This window comes from Thamnophis sirtalis, unplaced genomic scaffold (genome assembly GCF_051295495.1).
Source record: "Thamnophis sirtalis isolate CommonGarterSnake01/CBP01778 unplaced genomic scaffold, rThaSir2_p1.2 scaffold_10, whole genome shotgun sequence".
Classification (NCBI taxonomy): domain Eukaryota; kingdom Metazoa; phylum Chordata; class Lepidosauria; order Squamata; family Natricidae; genus Thamnophis; species Thamnophis sirtalis.
This window is the reverse complement of record NW_028261390.1, coordinates 22,399,669-22,423,785: the sequence shown is the minus strand read 5'-3', so window position 1 is coordinate 22,423,785 and position 24,117 is coordinate 22,399,669. Positions and strand designations below refer to the sequence as shown.

Sequence of the window (24,117 nt, the reverse complement as noted above, 5' to 3'; positions counted from 1 at the left end):
ACAGAACCAGTAGTAAAAATTTTTGAATCCCACCACTGGTATAAATCTTTCATGAGTGTTGTGTAGATAAGATAGCATCCAATATATTGTGACTGATATAGAAATAATTAGATTATGTCTCATTGGATGATAAGAGTAGGTCTGTGCAAATCTTTTGAACAGGTCATCTACTTTGAATTAATCAATCCCAAAGTCACTTTACAAAACAAAATGAGATCCTGCTTCTAACAGCAAAATGATCATATTGCCTTATTTGGCCTGTTATTAAGTCTCTCCCAGCTTTTTTTAGGACTTGTACAACAGAGAGGAGAGTTTGTACAATAGAGAAAGCTGGAAGGAGTTTGCACAATGGGAACAGGATTTGTACAATAGAAAGAGTTGTACAATGGAGAAAATGGAAAGGAGCCTTCTCGAAGGCTGGTGATTGATTGATTGATTGATTGATTGATTGATTGATTGATTTGTTGGAACCCGGTTCCAGCAACCCAGGCCTCCAAGTTACTATTGGTTCAGCTGAACCGGTCCAAACTGGTAGGAACCCACCTCTGGAAGACAGACTCCACAATTAACTGAAAAGTTATGATGCAATCTAATTTCAGAGCCTCAGTTAAGTTTCTGAGTAGATGAAAAGCATCAGTCAAAAAAAAAAAGAGTGTGGTCTTCATGCTACCTTCCACATTGTTCAGAAGCAAATTTTGGAATAATGGAGGTGCAGAGCAAAGAATGATTAAAAACTCCTTTAGCAATACTGCTGACAAATGCTGGATATATTTCTGCAGAGAATCAACAGCTGGATATCTTTCCCAATGTGTTTTAGAAAGTATGTCTTAGTATTAGGCTGTTAAAGTGTGTCTTTATTTTAGCTATAAAATGTTGGCTGGTAGGTACTAAAGGTTTTAATAATCTAGCAATCTAATTTTCAATATCTTAATTGGAAGTGTGCCTCTTGATTTGATGGGCAAGAATCCAAAATTCTAGCCGTCTGCGACTCATAGAAGCATTTCGTCACTAAAAAAAAGCACAACAATGCCTTTGCTAGAGATTTTTTCCTTTTTTGGATCTTGACCAGTTTAACAGAAACTGACAAATTATTACTGCATATTTATAATTTAGTAGATAGATTGAAATCTAAAGTGCTCACTCTGTGAACATTAAAGATGGCTAAAAAAAAGACTCATTGGTGTTTTCAGTTATAACAACAACTAGAAAAAGGGTAGCCATTACCTTTCCTTTTAATCTTTTATGCATTTTTCTAAATGTACTAGGTGGAGATATGGAGAACTAGATTATGCTTTCCCTATATTACATCATAATCCATAGATAATTTCCCTTGCTATAAAATTAGTAATAGTTCATCTCTTGTCATATTGGAAAATGACATTGAAATTATCACAATACAACTTTATACAGGTATGAGATTTAATATATTACAGTTTTTTGTTAACCTGTTTTTTAAAAGCATTTATATCTGAAGACAATTCCAGTACTTTTTCTAAGGAGACAAGTTTTTGCTTTTGCTTTCGTGAAACCATGGGGAGAAAAAAATGGAGCAGGCCTTTGAAGATTGCAGAGTAACTTCTGCTTAAAGAACATTGCCACCAGAGGATCATTCATCATTTATAGTCCAACTAGAACAGTAATTAATGAAAGGAGAAGTTGAGTGTGCATGAAATGGCTCTAATTGAATATGCTAATCTATTTTCTATTTCTTTCTATAAATGATTCATTCATTCCTAACACATGGAAGATTTATTGTTTATTAACCTTAACAATCATCACCCAGCAGTTGATTTTCGATTAGGTTTGTGGTCTAGGTACAGCTCATAAAATTATTTTCTTCACTTGGTGTTTTCTAAATATTTTTTTTAATTAGTTGGGTCTGCATGTAGCTAAAAGCATCTTTCAGATGTGCTCAGTTGCAGAAAGTGAAGGCATTCAGAATTTTCCTTTATTATCTTCACTTGTCTTAATCTTGGTGATTGAACACATTGTTTTGCTAGAGAAAAATTCAGATTAAGATTCTTATTATATTTTGTTTGTCTTTTATAATACCTCTAATACATAAATTGAGATTAAGGTCACATTCATTTTCATTATAGACCTGGGTCTTTCTTTGTGGATGGACTGAGGTTGTAATGTCAATAATCTTAAATTGGATTAGAGTATTAAACAACATCACTGATGAGAGCTGAACTCTGAGAATGTGTTTTGTAGCACACAGATTATTTTTGTGCTATGCCATTTCTTCTATAACACAACATCATTTCAGAGAATAATGTCACTGGATTTGGCTGGAAAGATGAGACACTAAAAAAAATCAAATTAAAATTACTGTGAATTATGTGTCAGAGGGTCTGAGTTTATTGTGAAGCAGCATAGTAAATCAAACAATTAAGTTAATGGTTGAGATAGAGGTAGTTGAGCAGTGATTTTCAACACAAGCATTAAAAGTCTCTCTCTGTGTGTGTGTGTGTGTAAGATCTTTCAGGGGATGCTAATGGTGAAAGTACCTATATCTTTCCAAAATTCAATCTCCCTAAAAGAATGCCACTCTAACCTGATGAGGCTTATGGAATTTAAACTTTATTTACACAAACTGAGCAGTTTTGTCTTTTCAAACACACTTCCATCATATTTCTGTGCTAAAGAAACTTCTTTAGTCAGCTGACCTTTCCAATCTAGTTCCAGTGCAAACTAGTTAAAATGTCAGGCTAAGTTATCCCTCAGTATGACAATAGGGGCAACCTATGATATTCAGAAAATGTTTAGAAGAAATGTAAACAAAAATTGAGCAAACTCCAGAATTCAGAGAGCTTGAGACAAACATTCACTACTAAAATTTTAAGTCCTTTTTCATTTAGATAGCTGACATAAGATTCAAATCTATCAATAATCTATAGCATAACTGTTACACTGAAGGTTTGAAATATTATTTTCTATAATAATGTATAAGAAGATTGCAATATATTTTAACAATATAATATCATAACTGAGGACAAATGTGGGCATTATTATTTTCTTCAGTAATGTAAATGTTTCTGCAGGCAGAGTAGTCGAATAAAAGCAAGCCTGTAGGAATAATAGTACATAAATCAGTGACGTGCAGTGAGGTTGATACCTGGTGAGGCTCAGCAGGGCAACGGTCGGCCTCGGTGGGGGGGGGAATTTGCATCGCGGGAGCAACCAAGCGCCCGGGTCTGCAGCAAAGGTGCTTGGTGGCTCCTGCGATGCAAAGTGCCCCGCTGCCCCACCCCCGCTGTCCCGGCCTGCGTCCGCTGCTTCTCCAAGCTCCGCCGCTGGAAGTCCCGGATCGCCTCTGGGGGAAGGCTGAGTGAAAAACGGAGTGAAGCTTCTCTGCGGCCTCCCGGCGCTGCCCAGAGGCTCTTGCAGGAGCACGTGTCAGCGGCCGGCGGCCTGGAGCGGCCCCGGCTGTGAGACAAGGGAGCACTTAAAGTAGCCGCTGCCGCTGTCGCCACCACCACCCCGCCGGGTGAAGGAGGGGTGGTGGCGGCGGCGGCAGCGGCTGCTTTAAGTGCTCCCTTGTCTCACAGCCGGGGCCGCTCCAGGCCGCCGGCTGCTGACACGTGCTCCTGCAAGAGCCTCTGGGCAGCGCCGGGAGGCCGCAGAGAAGCTTCACTCCGTTTTTCACTCAGCCTTCCCCCAGAGGCGATCCGGGACTTCCAGTGGCGGAGCCTGGAGAAGCAGGCTGGGGCAGCGGATGGCAGCAACGGGGATGGTGGGGCACTTTGCATCGCGGGAGCCGCCAAGCGCTCAGGTCTGCAGCAAAGAGGCAGACTCCTCCTTCTCGCCCACTTCTCTCTTCTCTGAAGCACGCCCCGCCCAACGTAAGCGTGCTCAAGAAGACACGATTGGCTGTTTCCAAATCAGGAGGCGGGAGAATTAGTGCCTCTTTTCCATCTGAACTTCTTTGCCTTTTAACTCTTTATTAACTTTTAGAAGGCGAAAAATTCCTTATGGAAAAGAGGCTCCGAGTTCTCTTGCCTCCTGCTTTGGTTAACACTAAGCAGACACCAAGCCACTGTGAGCTGGAATCTGGTAGCAACTATCTTGGCTTTAATTATTTAAAAAAATATATTTAAATTTCTTTCTTTTTCCTGAGGAGACTGGTGAGGCTCCGCCTCCCTTGCCTCTAGTGACTGCATGTCCCTGGCATAAATATACTATTTTTAAACAAAAATTGTAACATGCAGTTACTCAATGAAATGAGAGGAAAAACCATCTGAATGGCAGAACATCGGGACATAACCACTAGCTTAGCTGAATTCCCAAAAATGTGAATTTTTAGACACACCTTATTCCAAAACAGGTTACTTTTTAAATTCTTTGGTAAATCAGTTAGTAGATGTTGGAAAGTAACAAAATTATAAAATGAACATATTTATTAATTTATATTAATAACTTTCCATTATTGCATAATATATGCAATAATAGAAAGTATAAAAAAACTGTTAAAAGCATTCAGAAAGCATTGTTTATCGTAGAAGACTTGAATACTATGTCTGATTCAGTTTAATACTAGCATCAGAGTTCCATTATCCAAAATTAATAATTATCAGATTATAAATTGTGTGAAATAGAGATTATCAGGGGCAATGGATTCAAATGTGCTTAAGGATAAATTTGAGAAGGAAACATATCTGGAAAGCTTTTACAGAGAATATTGCTACTCAATATTTATTAACTACAAACTGATATGTTTGCAAAGCTTCTCTATTAAAATCAAAACTATGATTTGAATGAATGAAAACTTTGTGAAGAATACCCTTTTATTTTGTCAGCTCCTGAGTTGTGTCATTGTTTAAATTTAGCTTCTAATGGAGGAAGCAGAAATTGCAATAAAAATATTTAATATGAAGAAGTTCATGTTGTGAATTTTTGAGGCTGTATAAAGAATGATGGAAAACAATCTTGAATTCTGGTAAAATAATAAGCATCCAGTCTGAGAGATTAATTGGAGCTTGAAGTATAGGATGGGGAGGCCAACATATAAGCTGTCAGGATCATTTTAGTTAATAGTTAGAGTGATTTGAAGTGAAATAGTAGCACCTGGCTATGAATATATGAAGTGCAAATGGACAGCAGGTGGCAATTCTAGTTTTGTTCATTGAATCTTTGCAGTAATATGCGTGTTTATACAGCTAAGTCAAGGATAAACAAAAACTTCATTGCTCCTGCCAGGGAAGAAAAAAAGTTCCTGAAATCTTTGCATAAGCAGTGCATACTAGGGTTATTTAAGTAGGCAATATACAAATATGAAAACAAGTATGAATAAAAACATGTTTCTGAACTTTAATCAGTAATGATATTGAAGTTGGGTATTGAACTGAACAGTGATTGTATGTATTATAACCAGACTATCTGGATATATGCTTTTCTCACCAGGTGCTTTGGTATAAAGTTCATTTGCTGGTGCCAATGCTCAAACAAATATAGAAAAAAAAAATGGAATCATAAATATTTTCTCCAAACTCACAGAAGACACCCAAAGGATAATGGACAGAGGATGACAAGATTATACAGCTCATTCCCCACAAAATCACTAAGCAGAAGAGTGGTCTATATTTAATCTTTAGGCCAAGAATAAGAAATAGAATCCTGGATCAAATAAAAACATGATGAAGGTACAGACGAGAATCAAATAAGCAAGGCAAAATTATTGGTTCCAGCCATAGAATGTACAAGGGAATATTACCAATTAGTAATTAGTTGGTTTCTGAAATAGCCTTGTAAGGTCTCTTCCAGACTCTTTCATGTCTCCACATCTTGAGCTACAATGCACAAATTATTTCCAAAAAGTTTGGCTGTAGATCCTGATATTGCTACATGATTCAATTATGTGATCCTCAGTATGGAGATAATGGCTTTCTTTAATGATTAAAGGGTATGGAATTGGATCAGGATCAGACACTAGAACTGCAGCATCTATAGACATGCATCTTCTCCAACCTTCAATTGCCAGGCTGGATTTCAGTAAAACATTGGCTTCACTTTCAGTGTTCCCCATGCAGAGGTGGGTTTCTTCTGGTTTGGCCTGGATCGGGTGAACCAGTAGTGGCGACGGTGGGAGGTTCCGCCCACCCATCCGGACACACCCACACAAACAAGCAAAACAGTAGTAAAATAAATTGAAAGCCACTACTGTCTCTATAGCAGCTCACAGCATAAGCCAGGGAATAAAAAACTCAGGTTACTCCTGAACCTGAATGTTTTGCCCTCACTAGTAATGTAAACAATCTTTCCTATCCATGAAAGTTCAGTGATCAGTCTTTACTGCTAAGAGTTTCACACTGCAGCTGCAATTGTTCACAATAATACAGGAAAGCAACAGAACTGAAAGTCTTCTGTATTCACTTCAGCTCCTCAATAGACCAGGAGAAAGTTGAGTAGAGGCAACACAAGCAAAGTAGCTGTATTACAAAGGAAAAGTACAAGGAAAATGTACATATTTAAGTCTTCTCGTGTGGATTTCTCAATTATCAGGACATATAAAGGGAAAACAATTGATTATTTTCAATACTTTTTAATTCTTAATCAGCATGATATTCAACTCTATTTATTATATTACTCATTTAGAGATCGTGTTTGTAAGTTATTTTCCCCTGCAGCTAAAATCTAATGTCTCATATATATGTGAGATCAGTTGTGAGAATCTTCTTTGACTGAAAGAGTGATTTATAAATTGACCATGTATCCCATTATTCTGTTTCAATAAAAATTAACTAGAGGTTCCTGGCAATTCATAAACCTGAAAGTGAAGTTTACTATTTGCTTGATAAAGTTGTAATATTCAAGCAACACAGGAATGGAATGATAGGAATGAAGTATGTAACTTATTCAAAAGAAAACATTGTAAAAAAATAGAAGGAGTGATGTGAATAAAGAATACATATGGTTTAAAATGCAGGAGTTTGAACATAAGAATGAATAGGAATGTAAAGAAGGACAAAAAAAAGAACCTTTTTATTATGAGGGTGTATTATACTTCATGCCTAACCTAGGCAGAAGATAATGTCTTCCTGGACCAGATTACAAAACTTTCAGAAGGAAAGATGTAGAATGGAAGACTTATAAGTACCCAAGTGTCTGTTTTAAAACCAACTTGACCAAAACTCCAAGATCCCCAAACATCTCAGTGTTGACTATTTAATTTTTCAGAAGTTTGAAAGCAGAGAAGGCGATTGGCTCTTTTAGACATCATCCTAGGACAAGAAGCTTGTTGAAGCAGGAAAAATGAAAACCTTGGGAACAATGACCGTATGCTCTTGAGATTCAGAATAATACAGAAAGAGAAATTGAAGCATTGACACATAAATGGAGTTCAGGGCAGACAATTTCAGCAAAGAAGTTGCTAGGTGAAATCCCATGGACTAAAACCCAGAGGTCAAAGAGAAGGCAGTAAATCTAAGAACTTCTCAGAAATAATATACCGAAAGAAAAATGTCAGATAATTCCCATGAGGAAAAATGAGAAATTTAGGAAATTATTGAGGATGATAAGGCACTTTCAACTGACCTAGGTTTTAAAAAGGACATGTATAAGAAATGGAATATGCAGATGAGAATAATATGCAGAACATTAACAAAAAATTCCTTTTTTTAAATAAAAAGAACAATAGTAGAATGAAGGACGAAAGAGCAATGGGCATGCTGCTAAGATAAAAATAGATGATATTGGGCAGATATCAGCCGGATTATAATGGGAACTGTACTTAAACTGATTTAAGCAGAACAGTTAACAAGGAAGTGGCAATCCAAGTTAAGAAAAGAGGTGATTTATTCACTAGCTATAGTGAATAAAGTTAAGATCATTTCAAGGATCTTGAATGAGTTGCAGATGTCACCTGGAAGCCTCTTGCTTAGGAGACAGGAACAATGCCACATAATTGCAGACTGACAAATATTGTTCTAGCTATAAAAGATAACCCATTTAATTATAGACTGCTGAACTAATAACGAACAATACTCTGACATAGATTAAGAAACAGCCGGCTTGTGATTTTTTAGAGAATAATTTATTGCTTAGTAAGCTCAGCATTGATTTATCAAGAAGAAATCGTTCCAAAATCATCTGATTTCATTTTGTGGTATTTGCCGTAAACATTCATCCCACTGTGCTTTGCCCAAATACAACCTGAGCTGGGGAGGCAGACTAAAAATCTACTCCTTATTTACACAAGCAAAGGACCTCAGTCTGTAGAGGAGCCCCTTGGAAAGGTGGAGAATATATTTAATATACATATTGGTTTTGGGATGAGTTCTTTCATTGGTTAATATCATTTGACACATTTATGGCACAACACACATGCTCAGAGGTTCTAGTATGTAGCATGTAACATTTTGTAATTTCTTAGTTGATTGTTAATATTCATCTAGCTATTCAGCTAGCTAATGTGTTTCTCACATTATTAGGAGTTTGCCGGTTATTAAACTTCAAGTCAATTAAGCAGTGGAACAACTTGCCTCCGGAAGTTGTGAATGCTCCAACACTGGAAGTTTTTAAGAAGATGTTGCATAACCACTTACCTGAAGTGGTGTAGAGTTACCTGCCTAAGCTGGGGATTGGACTTCCAACTCTGTTATTCTATATTCTATTTCTAAGTCAGTGTCCTTGGCAGGCTTGAACCAGTTCCTATCAGATTATACATTCCTCATGGAGAGTTTGCTTTGTTACTTAAAAGACATCTTAATCCACTAGAAATATTAATGAAAGAACCTCCTAGTTACTGAAAATTTTAATCAAAGATGCTCCCCTCTGCTCACACCATGGGGGGCGGGGGAGGTGGAATAAAGTGCCCAATTTAACTGAGTGCAGTGATAGAGCAGCCTCTGCAATGCATTTGATAAAGATTCTAGGAGAAAAGACCAAAATATGGTTAAAAACATGCAGAGTGGATAGCAAATGTGAGTATAGATAATGATTTCAAATTAAGCTGCAATCCTAGGCTGCATTAATAGAAATATTATGCTGAGACAAAGAAATTCCTTTCTATTTTACATTAATCAACTTGTACTTAAATACTAAATCAAGCCATGAACACTGCATTTTAGGACAAACACTAAGAAACTGGAGTGTGTTCAGCAGGTACCAATCAAAATGATAAAAGACTTGGGGGTGGGGGAATCTATGAGAAATATTCAGATATATTTGGTATGTTTAGTCTGGAAAAGAAAAGATTGTACGAGGACCTGACTGTTGGTTTCAAGGATCTGAAGGACTTCCGTGTAGAACATAAAGCAGGTACATGATAGCAGTGTTCCAATATCTTGGGGGCTGCCACAAAGAAGAGGGAATCAAGCTATTTCCAAAGCACCTGAGGGCAGGACAAGAAGCAATGGATGGAAACTAATCAAGGAGAGAACCAACTTAGAACTAAGAAGAAATATCCTGACAGTTAGAACAATTAATAAGTGGAACAACTTGCCTCCACAAGTTGTGGATGCTCCAGCACTGGAAGTCTTTAAGAAGATGTTGAATAACCATTTTTCTGAAGTGGTGTAGGGTTTCCTGCCTAGGCAGGGAGTTGGACTAGAGGACCTCCAAGGTCTTTTCCAACTCTGTTATTCTGTAGTTTGTATACTCACAATTGTTCTAGAATACAGGAAAATAAGAATGGGTTTATTTTTTAAGGAAGTTGATGTCATTTGGATATTAGAAACTAAAAATCCTAATGCTAAAAGCTATTAAAAGTTGCTATAGTCTGCTTCAGAAAATGGTGGGTTTTCCTTTGCTAGTAGTATTTCAACAGAGGCAGGATTGCCATCTGTTAGGAATCCTGTAATAGTCGAGTCCTGCATTTGGCAAATATTTGGAGTAATTCTACAAAATTTGTTGTATTCTGTGTATTTGGAAGAACTTTTTAAAACGCCTATAACTATTTGCTTGGGTGTTACGTTCATACATTTCGTAGGAATTATTGCCACACTGATATGCATGGGAGTTATCTGTAAATGTACTGTATGTACACTTGTATGTTTTTCTCATGAATGGTTGAATGGTTGGCTGTTTAAAAAAAGTATACTCAGCAAATAAGTGTGAAATTTTATCCCTTTTTAAAATCTATTTATACTTCCTCACTATCTTCAAAAACAGAACTGGAAAGTTGGAAGAAATCAGATGTACATATCTTCTCTTGCATCTGATAATATTCTCATAGTTTGTAAAGATATTTAAAAAATCAATTCTGATTAATGTGAAACATACACCTTTTAACTCTTTAGTTCCAACATAGTAAAATGTTCAATTTAATGTACAGTATGTGTATGTTTGTGTGTCACTGATACTTTATGTGCTTTATGTTGCATGGTAACAAAATAAACCTATTAAACTTTAAAAGATACATCATTTCCAAGTTGTTGTTCACTTGTATATATAATTTAACATTACTTAATCCCCAATATAACATTATTCTGAAAAAGGTGGCCTATTGCCATTGTGAATAATAAATAAGACACTGGTATTCAAATACTTACCTTTCATAGTATATATTTCTAGGTGACCTGTTTAATACTGGCGGCCCTCCATATTTGTTCAAAAGAAAATGACATGCATAAGATGCCACCATCTATAACAAATCTGATTATAAACCTAATTTTGTGTCTGTTGTTAAATTGCCATTCTGTGTGTGACGTTTTGTGTCGTGTTGTTTTGGTACTGTGTGTGTGTATGTTCCTAGGGCCTGCCAGGCTTCCCCACAGTTGCTGCCCTTCACAGTAATCAGATCCTCACCGTCAAGGTTTGTGGCCAACACGCATCAGCCAGCCAGTCTTTCCATATCCGCATAAAGATGTCATGGATAATGAATTTGCTTTCAGAAGCCAATCAGCCCAACCTCCCTTATGATCCTTATTTCTTCAATGTTGCTTTGCAGAGAGATCAGTCAGAACTGCATTAGATAAAACCCAAACTTATATGTAAATAGTTTTAATGGCCAAAACAAATTCCTACTTATAAAGGAATCAGAAAGATTTTTTTAAATGTATAAAATTCTAGTAATAATATTCACAGGGATGCAGTGGCTCAGTGGCTAAGTCACTGAGCTTGTCGATCAGAAAGGTTGGCAGTTCGGTGGTTCAAATCCCTAAGGCTGCATAATGGAGTGAGCTTCCATTACTTGTCCCAGCTTCTGCCAACCTAGCAGTTCAAAAGCATGTAAAACATGCAAGTAGAAAAATAGGGACCACCTTTGGTGGGAAGGTAATAGCATTTCGTGCACTTTTGGCATTCAGTTATGCTGGCCACATGACCATGGAGACGTCTTCGGACAGCACTGGCTCTTCGGCTTTGAAATGGAACTGATCGCTAGAGTCAAGAACGACTAGCACATATGTGTGAGGGGAAACTACCTAATAATATTCACCACTTTTTTGTCTTGGTGGTATTATAGTGACACGCCCTTGCATTCTTTAAAAAATAACCATCATTTTAGCTACTTAGGGACCAGAAGGCAATTATGCCTCCAGTATTTAAAAGACCTTTTGCTCCTGGCATCCTATGCTATTTGGAAAGTCTGACTGAGTCTGAACTAGTGCTTTGTCTCTTGGAATCTTTGCTCATGATGTGAAATAGAAACATTCCATTTTGATCTTCCAGATGCTGAAGAAATATTTTAAAATTGGAATCTAATTAGGTGTTTTGAGAGCAAGTTTGCATCACTACTTATTCCATAAAAGGACAACACCACGGAGGTGTTACCTCCCACCTTCTGCATCTTTGCAATAATTCTAAAACAAAGCATAGATTCTTCTGAAGACAGAAGCACCAGTTGGGAGTTATATTTGCTATTATAAGTCTAATGTATATCTTTCTATTTCTTCTTTGGTGCCTTCTGATGTTTGTTCTTCAACTCTTTCATCTCTGCACTTCAACCTTTGACCTCACCTGCCTGATCAGATGGTGTTTCCTAAAATCAATCATGGGTTTCTTTCTGCTGATCAGCAGCTCATTAAACGCCGCCTCATTAAGGTAGTGCTTCATCTCTCTCTGAACTTTTCCCATTCTCTCGCCTGCAGCTGATTGCTGGGTTATAAGTATTGACGAGGCTTTTTTTGAACTGTATTACTATTAATGAAATGGAGGTTTGATTTTTTAAAACAACAACAACAACAGCCGAATAAAACTTATGGGGTTTCACTGTATAGTGCTCATTCATTTTATCAATTGTGAGGTTTTTTTAATTTTAATTGGTAATTGAATAAACCAATATTGTTGAAGGAAAAGTAATTGTTAATTTAGCAGTTAATTACTCAACATGATGCATTGTGAAGGGGGTAGACTGAAGTACCTCAAGTTGTTGTTCTTAATTGTACTTATGAAAAGACTGCTTAAAAAATAAATTAAATATTTAACTGTTAGATTTAAAGTTTTAAAAAAGTTGTTCATATTTCAGCAAGAAGTCACATTTCACTGACCCTTTAGATGTCAATCAATGCTCACTTGCTGAACCTCATGAACTAATTTCGTAACCTATCATAAAAGCCTCCATCTAACTCTAATTGCTCAACTTTTAATACAATACCCAATGAAATGTCCCATTTCCCCCATCCCCCGGAGAAAACTGTGTGTGAAATTTGGGAGCAGTAAATCTGAGATAATCTCTGTGTATTCTTCAAATGCAGAACTTTCACAAGATCATTCTAGTTTGTGTCATGTACAAATGAAGCATTTTTTTTCGTGAACATTCTCTGTTGGATTATTACTTGGCTGTTAAAAGTGTGCTTACTTATGGTTTAAGAGTGCCTTGCCTTATTATGCGTGTGCATTTTGTCACTTTCTAATCAAGATGACTGATGCAGTTTGTAAAATAGCTTCAGAGGCTACAAAGAACAAAGAGTCATAATCCAACAGAAATTTTAAAAAGAATAACTGAAGTCGTGTTCTTGCCTAAAAAGAGAAGCCATCAGCAGAAAGTGATTATGCAGATTAATTAATGGCAATAATTGTTTAGGAATTGCAGGCCTAAATCCAATTCCTTGTCTTCTCTGAGAAGTTATCAGTTTTTTGCTGTTAAAATATGTTAGGTAAGGAAGGAAGGAAGGAAGGAAGGAAGGAAGGAAGGAGAAGGGAAGGGAGGCAGGGAGGGTTCAATGCTATCTGCCAGCTTCTTCCAAGGAAAGTCAATGGAGAAGGCAACAGGAAATCAAAAGTCATCCCTGCTCCTGCACTGATGATCCCTCTGTTTAGGTAAGGTAATACCCTTGAAATGATGACCCAGCATGCCACAGGTTGTCCAGTATGTGATAAATATGAGCAATTAGTTATGCCACATAGACTGACTACTGTATTTTGACCGGTTTTTTTTTGTATGCATGACTTCTTCAACATTCTTTTTTTGTTATACTGGATTGTTTGAATATATTAACATTGGTCTTATTGATGGGTGTTCAGGGTGATCAAGGGCAAGCTGGACCCCCTGGACCCCCTGGGCCCCCAGGACCAAGAGGCCCTCCTGGAGATACTGGCAAAGATGGCCCACGTGGAGTGCCCGGGGTACCGGTGAGTTGGTCATCATAGAAATTACACAACTTATGCATCATACATTAACATCGGAACTGTAGATAGACAGACAATTAACTGACTTATCTCATTTCAGAATATCTATCTGAAAAGCAAGTATTGGACTTAGCAGAGATGATGAAAACTTTTTTTTACAAACCCTGTAGTGTTAATAACCTTTTGTTGAAAAAGGAAGTAATGGCACTTTAATATTATTTTTAATTTATCCAACAAAAATATTATAGCACAGTCATAGAATTATAGAAATGTATATTAATGACAAGTTATGTTAACATCTTTATTTTTTATTTTTTTCCTATTTTTTATCATGGTTAATGATACACACATAGAATAATAATTTAAAAACTATTCTGGTTACATTTTGTACATATTGTAATACAAGAGACTTGTATGCCAGAAGAAACCTCATAAATTCATATTAAATTTATATAGTTATATTTAATCTCCATATTAAATTCATACATTTAAGATATGCTGGAAATATTTTTCTGTGAAAAGTTGCATTGAAAATTTTGATATTTTTTTACAAGTTAGTAGTCCAGGAAGTTAGTGTTAGTAAGTAAATAGTATTCTGTTCTCCTGTTCTGTAAGAATAATATTCTAAGGAAATACATGAACTTAATCAGAACTATGGTAGGAGAAAGAACTTCTGGGAAACTATTTTTATTATAATTTTATATATAAGTAATTTTATGATTAGTTGACCATATCAAAACTTAATGAGTGCCATGCACAATAAAATAAGATAGAATGTGATAAGACAAAATGAAATAAAATAAGATAAATAAACAGTGACAAGACAAAATAAATGTAGATTAAAAAAATTAAGCAAAGTAAACTAGAGGATGTACTCTGGAATGTCCCAAAACTGGTTGTTTAGCAAAACAGAATCAGGATAATTTTACTTTATTATTTAACACTTCATTAAAAATGTGGATGCAATTAGAACACAGCAAAATCCAATTAAATAGTATAAATTTTTTTTAAACAATCTCATCTATGAGTACCCTGGAAGTGTGCCATTCCAAAGAGCCATAATGATCTGGTTGATCTCCCAGGACTAGGAATAGGATTATTGGGGCCCTTTCACTGGATATGAATTTTGGAGTGGGAGTAAGGGGTTGATTCCCTCCTCTTTCTCCATCTGCTTTTATTGTCAGTTTTTTTCTTATTTTATCTTAGTTGGTGTATTTTGAAGTATGCCGATGCATGCAGATCACATCGGATAAATAAATAAAATCTGCAATATCAGGAATTTGTGTTATTTCTAGGCGCACTTGAGTTTCTAGGAAATGGCATACATACTTGAATTTCCTAGAAAAATATAATAACTGATACTCCAAAAGGCATATTAATCATCATTTTTTCCATATAATGAAGATGAATACATCAATACATTTTGGATTAGATTATTTGTTTAGTCCAATGTTCTATAATATCTTTGGGTATATGTTTAGGATGCATGCAAAGAAAGCATGAGTGCCATAACTTCCCGCTTCTGCCATGTAAGATCCATGAAAGAACCACATGAAAACCATGAAATCCCTCACAGTTAATAGTCATTAATGGACCTATGCTGAGTATCATTTTTGTCTATTCATCTCCTTATTAATTGTATTTATCATTATTTTGTGTTTCTTGTGTTTGTAAGGGAGAACCTGGAAAACCAGGTGAAGAAGGTTTGGTGGTAAGTTTGTTTATATTTTCATTTTTCTGTTTGGTAGAATGTATATTCTTATTACTATGATCATTGATCATGGAACATATTTGCTCTCAAATTATGTAGTTTCACAATGGCATACAACAACATGAAATGACATAAATATAGGAAACATCCATTAATAATAATTTAATGATAAATTCATAACAAATTAAAATCAAAGTACTAGAGTATGATCCAAAATACAGTACTGAACAATGATAGGCCAGAAATCTTTGAAAACATTCAGGCTTCACTACCTTTCAAAAGGCCATCTGAAATCAGCATACTTTCTAAAGCAGGAATGTCAAACTGATGTTCCAGATGCATCACGCCCAGGCCACACCTACCCAGAGGTTGGTTCCTACCAGTTCACACCTATTCGGTAGAACCGGTTCATCAAATCTACCGAACCGGTTAGAAGAGGTTCCACCAGTGGACCCGGAAAGCAGGCCACACCTACAGAAGAGGTTCCAAAAAATTTTGAAACCCACCACTGCACCTACCCAACTCCGCGAATAGGAAAAACATCGCAAAATGTCACGTGACAGCAATGTGACACAGCAAGTTTGACCCTCATGTTCTAGAGGGACCCTGTTCTAGAGCAAAGGTGCTATAACTGAAATCAGCAATTTCTTGCATCAAGGGAATATGTTAAATGCTCAGGAGTTATCAGTTTTGCAAATAAATTTAAAAGGTGATAGAACTCTTGTTTCTGCTCATTTAAAAAGGTTAAAACATTATTTATATCTGTCTGTCTGTCTGTCTGTCTGTAAAATTTAGTACCGCCCATCTCAGTCTCAGTCTCAGTCTCTGAGTAACCTTTCTGTTATACATGAAATGTGAAACTCTAGTGAAGAATGAAGATGTTACTGATACTTGCCCACTTTTGAAAAAAAATACTATTATTTAGCAGAAGTAATAATTTATTAACACTTTGGACCAAACCATGAATCCAAATGTATTTATTAAATATATCAGATTTATAGTTTTGAATTCTGCACAAACTCCATATGTTATCAGATTTTTACTTGTGACTAAAAACATTTATAATCAGGTTCCTCCAGAAATCTTAGAATACAATTCCCAGAATTCATATGCTGCCTGGAATCCTGGAATTGGAGCTGTTGCCTAACGTATTGTTAGGCATAAGAACCAGGCTTAGGAGTTGAGTTCAAAGCACTAACTGCAACCTATATACAAAAATCTGATCTACTAATAATCAAGCCAAATTGGTTCTAAATAAGGGCAACGGAATTCATGGGGGTGGACGGGGGGACGACTTGGATTTCTTGTCTGAGTGTAGCTATTCCAAACTGATAACACATTTGGTTCCACCCCTGGGCTCAATCTACTCATCTCCTTTACATATCAAGAGGATGTTAAATTGTGAAAGGCATAAGGTTAAATTGCAGCAGGCATAAAAGAACTGCTTCTGTTTGATTGTTTTTAACCTTTTTCTATGAAAGAGGTATCTCTTCTGCTACTTGGTAAAAATGGAGAAAGATTGCTGATTCCCAACGGAAAAGCAGATTTTTCAGTCATATGTTTATTAAGGGATATTTAAATAACAGACACTTGAAATTTGATAACAAAGAGTTTTTTTTATTGCATCATCCAACCAGTTTAAGACCTCACTTTTCACAGTGCTGAATTTGATACCTTCAGAAGGCCCAAAGCACTTACTTGTAAAACAGAGAACAACTGTCCCTGTTTGTGAAACATTGGGTACCATTTCTTAACAGCATGTTAAATTGTTAGAACTATTATAAAATACTACAAAAAAACCAAAATAAGCCAATAATAAAACAGAAACGCAAGAACAAATTACTTAAAATGCTAACATAAATTCTCTTAAAATGTTCCTTCCACAAAAGCTGCAAGATGTCCATGCAGCATGCTTGCTAAAGCTAGCATTGTACCCTCTGCTATTCAGCTAGCAGGTTAAGTCAGTTTGCACCAGAGGTGGTTCCTACCAATTCGGCCCGTTCAGCTGAGTAACTCGGCCTGCCATGCCACTGAACTGGTTTTCTCATTGTCGCCATAGGTGCCACCATTTTGTTTTTGGCTTCTGCACATGCACAGAAGCATTTTTAAGTACTGCGCATGTTGGCATAGCGTGCATCAAGCACCAACACGAAGCGTGTCCCTGAGTGAACCAGCAGTAGCAGTAGCCGGAACTCACCCCTGGTTTGCATGTATGTTAATAACTTGCATTCCTTTGTTCTCTCTAAGAGTGTATAGAAAAATAGACAGGAGAGAAAGTTATAAATAGATCAGTGGTGGGTTGCAGGCATTACGCCTCGGTATGGGTGTACCGGAGTCAGCTCAGAGCACCGGATTCCGTTATGGTACTCTGGCGGGCCTGCCCGCCTGCCCGAGCTCCTTACCAGTCTTTTGAATCTTCTGTGCTTCCGCGCACATGCACGGCACGTACAGCACCTGCGCAGTGCTCCGCTGAGCAGCTGGAGTGTCATGGAGGCGCTGAGACGCATGCACGCACACTGTACCGGTTGGAATGGGATCCGGAACCCACCACTGAAATAGATGATAAATAAAATATTATTCATGACTTGAAGTACCAAACCTCATCTATGGCCATCTAGAGAGTTTCCAAAATATAGCTAGCGTTTGACTAAACCCACTGAGCTTCAAGTTCACAGAGCAAGGAACACATGTCAGTATGAATAAACGGTGAAATGCATTCTGAGGGTGGTTTTAATTACAGTTGGCATATCCAGTCACAACTGCTGCAGGCAGCCTTTTTGGCTGAAGAAAGACTTTTTTTAGTGTATATGATTCATTTCCCTCTGGGAACAGAAAGAAAGAAAAATATGTCAATATTATGTTATAATATTGTAATAAGAGAAAAAGGTTATTTTTGGAGAGCCTACTGTATTCCAAACTCATACATCGCAATGCATTATTTATTTATTTATATATTTAATTAATACATTTTTGTAATCTGGCTCCTTTGCTACAAGAGCAATTACAACAGCCTAAATAAATCCCATTTTAAGAGACAATTACAACAGCCTAAATAAATCCCATTTTAAGAGACAATTCTGATTTGCAGTTTTTCCATAGCTAGAGGATGGGAATAGTTGATAGTAATGCTTAACACTGCAAAGTTTCCCTCTATAAGCCTTCAATTCTACACACAATTCTGAGGTAAACGGTGTTCTAATTCTGTATTTAATTGTCAAAACTTCCATTTTCTTCACCTTTATCACCTCCATTATCATTTGATTAACAAGAGGTAAAATTTCCCTCCTCACTTTAACTGCTCACGTTAATAGTTGAAATATCTGTACCAATCAAGTTTATAAATTGATTTTTATTTCAACAGTGATTCTCTATAGAAAGAACACAGAGAGTGGGTATAATACAGAAAATAACCAAAGAAGAAGAAAGGGATTTAGCAGACAATTAATATTCAGGAAGAGAAAAATACCTATTGTATTTTTACAGATTATTACAGAATGCTTATGTTTTCCCTAATGTACAAAATGTCAACTGACTTTGACTCCAGATAGACAGTGGCACAATGGGTCATGCTTTTAATTAGTTATTTAAACTTAAACTGTCTACATTATTATATTAAATTATTGTTCTCCCTTTTAGGGACCTCAGGGGCCTCCAGGACAAAAGGTATAGTATACACTGTGATAAGAAAGATTTTTTTTCTGCCTAGTGCCAAGTACAATCTACTGACATGAAGGGCTTTCACTACTGTACACTACTATAGCAATTGTTTAGTCTGTGAGTTCTATTTTCTCAAAATACACCACCTAAAGAAGGGCTTTCAAACTTTATTTCATTGAGGGCCGCTTCAGGGTTATGTTTGATGTCAGGGGGCTGGGGTGAACATGGCCAGGGTGGGCGTGGCCAGATCAATGTCACTCGTGTTGGGGGCGCCTGTGGTGGCCCGATCGTTCTGCCAGTGAAAATGGGCTCCGAAGCTCTGTTTTTGCCTGCAACTGCCTCTTGCAACCCTCTGCCAGAGAAAACAGAGCGGCCCTCCCCAGCTCCATTTTTGCTGGCAGAGGCACCGCAGGCTGGTCCTTCACTGTTTAAAGGGCGGCCCCACAGGCCAGATCTAAGCACCCCATGGGCCTTGAGTTTGACACCCCTGACCTAAAGGAAGAAGAAAAATGTCAACTCCTCACCAACAGCTTAGTTATAGAGATGAGGGCAATGTTTCTTTTCAGTCTGTTAGCTAAATTTACCGGTTAAAGAGTTATAATGTTCTGACATGAAGGCTGGTAAAATAATGAAACCAAACTCTAAACATAGTGGGAAATGCAGCTTGAATTTCGTTTGGTCTTTGATTAGATTGCTGCCATATGATGTAAGAAAAAAAAGATTCTAGGTGTTGTTGAAATATGGATTTTTGATTGCTGGCCAGTATAATTTGATTTCTATAGTAACCAGAGAACTGACTTCCTGTGAATGTTTTCAATATTATTTACATTCATCAGGATTGACAATGAAAGAGTGAATTCACAATTTATGGACTCAAATACGGCAGGAATACAAAAAACATTTCAAATGAATTTTCTGAGGCAGCTGCCTAACAACTTAACCCCCCCTCTCTCCATCCTCAACTCAAGACAAATTGTTTTGAATACTGTTTCTTTAAAATAAAATGTTATATTGACATTTCATAAAATGTAGGGGTTCAAGAAGGAATTAAAGGAAACTAAAATAATTGTTACTTGTAAAATGTACAAAACTTCTGTTTATAACTGGAAAGTGGTATTTTCTTTTTAAAAAGATACAAAATAAAGTCATAAGCTACTATCACAATAGCATAATATAATCAATGTGGTTTGTTTCTTCTTATTCTCTTTTCTTTCTTTAACTTTATGTTGTATTATATTCCATTTATAATAAAATATTGTATAATTTTAATATATTAATTATAATCATATAAAATTATAATAAAAAAATCTTAATAAAAATTATGCAGTAATGTGTCCACTTTTGGAGTGCAGGCTATACAGTTGTTTAATTGACAATTTAATTAACCCTGGAATTATGGTTGTAAGTCATTGTGATTGTAAATTGAGGTGTTTTGACCCAATTTTTCAATATGCAGCAGTCATTAAGTAAACTCTGTGGGCATTAAGTAAATGCTGGGGTAATTAAGTGAACACTTTTCATTTTAATTCATAGGGTTTTTTTTGTTTAAGGTCCTTAAAACATTTCAACAAGTAGCTGGATACTGGATGGATTAAATAAACTTGATTTATTTTCTTTCATATTGTTGTTTAAAAGGGCATATATGTTTCAGTTCAGTATTTTGCTTTATTTTTTAAAAAGGGAAAGGACTATATTGATAACATCTAGATGATGGCCATTATCAAAATTAGCGGCATTTAGGTAATTCTTTAAAAATAGAATATGGAATGTATTCTAAAACTACGAGAAACTTTTAAATATTGAATTCATTTTTAGCACACGAACTTTGCTTCGTAATTCTGAAACAGTATACACAACAACAACAAGGAAAAAAAAGAATAATTCTTTATAGTTAATTTAAAGAACAATGCTATTGAAAGCTGAATGTATGAATCAAGTTGCATAATTTACAAAATATAAATATCTACAGTGAAGAATTGCATGATCTGTTTGATAATTTTGCTAAATTCAGATTTATGATTCTCTTCAGGGCTCATTTGGTGCACCTGGTATCCCAGGAACAGATGGACAACAGGTAAATTACTATTGTTTTAGATGTAATCCTAATCCCATGTTGGTGAACCTATGGCACGCGTGCCACAGATGGCACGTGGAGCCATCTCTGAGGGCAAGCGAGCCGTTTCCCTAGGTCAGCGCTCATGTGCATGCCAATCAGCTGATTTTTCACCTTTGAAGGGCCTCCGAAGGGCCGGGGGGAGGCCATTTTTGCCCTCCCCAGGCTTCAGGAAAGCCTCTGAAGCAGGGGACAGCGAAAAATGGGCCTACCGGAAGTTCGGAAACGGGTTCCGGAAGGCCTCTGTAGGGCCGGGGGAGATTGTTTTCACCTTTCCCAGGCTTCAGGAAGAAGGGGGAGTCATGCATGCATGCAAGGGGGGTGGGGCAGCAGGGGGCATGCGTGAATGCGTGAATGCACTGGGGGCACACGGGGGGATTGAATTATGGGTATGGGCATGCTATCACACACCCACGCATGCTTTTGGCACCAGAGCCAAAAAAGTTTAGCCATCACTATCCTAATCCATTTAGAAATCACTCTAACTAAATTCAATGGCTCTTACTCCAAGGATAGGATTGCTATTTTAAAAGATTATTTTTGCAAACCCATGAAATTAAGACATCTTCTCTAATATAAAAGCAAAAAGTAGGTCAGTTTGTCTTGGCCAGAAAAGTTTATACAAATTGTAAAAACAGTGTGGCACAAGAGACAATTAACAATGTGCAAGTAGAATGACTGCAATCCAACACAATGTTCCATGTGTATAAAACCAAATGAAATTAATGGAGCTTGGAAAATACAGTGTTGCTCTGTGATTTAAACTTTTATTGATGACTGTAAGGTTAGAGACCAAAGTAAGAAAGATGAAGAAAATCAAATACCTCCTGTGGGGATGGCAAGGAGGGGAGAGCAGAAATCAATGTATTTGGCAGAAAGCAAACCTAGAGATCAGTTAAAATATAGCTCCATAAGAAAATAAGTGAGGGGTGCTTGGTAATTCTCCTTTATCAAGAAAATAAGGGATATAGGCTTTGTGACAATTTTTTAATGTAGTTGTTCACATTAAATTTTGTTATCTCACAGCTCTTTGACTGGCAACCTGCATTAAATCTTTAACTAAACCAAGATAAATATTTCAACCCAATACTATATATGACTAGAAAAAAATGTCCCTCCAGTATTTCTAGTAATTTTATGTTTCTTTAAATTTCCATAATAAAATTAACTTCCACAAGAACAATCTATCCCCAAGACCAATAGTTAAATCCCTTAAAACGTGTATTCGAATTTACAGCAACTGATGTGACATTCTTGGCGGATCAGGTTGGTATTTTAATAACTTGCATCTTAGATAAAATGATTTTTAAATCATGGGCCTCATAAAACTGTATTATTAAAGATTAACTTACCATGAAGAAAAACATTTGGCACAGTAGAATTTATATAATGAATGCACAAACTGTTGTCTTCATAAATACTCCTTTTTCTTTTTTTAAATATTCATCAGTTTACAATAAAATACATAAAGCAGCCTAAATTTTGTTTCTTCTACTTATTCTTGCAAAGACTTTTCACTGATTTAGCCTTAGAATAAATCAACCATGGGTGTTTCTACAAAGCTGTGTTCTGATGTTGGACATATTGCTTAAGAGGCCTGTTTCATAAATGAGAATTTATTCAACTGTTCTTAACCATGATGAATAATGCCAAAATAATGAAATGTGCATTATGATGCCATGATTTAAGTGCTATTTTGCATACTTGCTTTGCAATATTGTAACACAATGTCATAATGCACGTCTCCCTTAATGAATACCTGAAGATAAAAAAATATATTATTTTCTTTGCTTATTCTGGGCATTGGCTACTGGAGGGGATGCATTCTGATCTAGACAGTCTCAGCCACACTTTCAACTCACAAACTCCAAATCCAATCCAAAACCAATCCAAAAATGCCAGGGAATTTCTGGAATCTTGGTATTCAGACAAATTAACGATCAACAGTTACATAGAAATATACCATATTTACAAACCATTCAAAAGAGATAACAAAAGACTATGGAGGAAACAAAAAGACTATAACATATCCCTCCCAGCAGCCAAAACCCATATAAGAAGGGATTAACACTAGGCAAACAATCAAATAGAAAATAATACCGCACTCAAGGAACTGCCATGAAGAAAACCACACTCCAACCAATATTGGCCAGATGAGCTACCGTATAATGGGGGGGAGCCCCACACTCTTGAGCACTGATAATGTTATCAAGTTGGGCTATGAAATATATGTAAGCAAACAGCCAAGTTCAGAGAACACCAATGATTCAATGACTTGTTTTTTCTTATGGGCATTTTTCAGTGTTAATTCTGCTTTCTGTGACCTATAACTGGATTACTATAGAAAATCTGAAACTTTAACCTTTCTCAATTCAAATCTATTTTACTTGTGAGATCATGTTTTAATATCACTTACCATAGATGTTCAGAACAGTAGTGGGTTTCAAACATTTATACTACTGGTTCTGTGGGCATGTCAAAAAGAAATAGTAATGCATTCACACAGATGCTCTTTTCAAATGTTAGACTTCTGTGTTTCGCAGCAGCTCTGCCTTTCTAAGACAGTACTTTGCTGTTATCTAATCATTTAATCTTTCAGATAGGAAGAAAAGTTAAAATTCTGCCAGTTTCATGACATATGTGATGTTATTATGCAAGGTGTAATGTCAGATGAAGGTAGAATACATTTCGTTCCATTGTACATTATGGAGCCTTCTGCTGTGCATTCTCACATTAGAGCTAAGGCCTTTGGAAAAATCAATAGTTCTTTCAAAATAATAATCTGTAAACCAAAACTGAACAAAGCTCAGGAATGCTTGGTTCTGTATCTCTAAATTATCTCCATATGCAGAAATTGTACTTGGAAGATTAAATTAAAAAGCTCAGTATTTTTCAAGATTCTAGAGCATTCTTATGAAGTTTAACAAATTGATCTCTAATCAAGAACGGTTACTGAATTTATAACATGATTGAAACAATGCTTTTATGTCAGTTAACTGAATGTTCCAGAGTATGTCGATTAAAATATTTTAATACAGAAAAAGATATACTGAAACAAAAATTACATTGCCTAGTATTAAAAAAAAAGTATTGTTTTACATTTCTTAGATACATTTAAGTTTGATCC

At 36.3% G+C, this 24,117-nt stretch overlaps 1 protein-coding gene across 1 annotated transcript in view; it reads left to right on the top strand.

Moving 5' to 3' along the window:
* Positions 1 to 24,117, top strand: part of LOC106537550 (uncharacterized) — a 99,729-nt gene that overhangs the window by 24,646 nt on the left and 50,966 nt on the right. Inside the window, exons 5-9 of the mRNA XM_087723910.1 lie at positions 11,911 to 11,982; positions 13,405 to 13,512; positions 15,185 to 15,220; positions 18,857 to 18,883; positions 20,907 to 20,951. Coding sequence (XP_087580036.1) covers positions 11,911 to 11,982; positions 13,405 to 13,512; positions 15,185 to 15,220; positions 18,857 to 18,883; positions 20,907 to 20,951 — 288 coding nt within the window. The remainder of the gene's footprint in view (positions 1 to 11,910; positions 11,983 to 13,404; positions 13,513 to 15,184; positions 15,221 to 18,856; positions 18,884 to 20,906; positions 20,952 to 24,117) is intronic.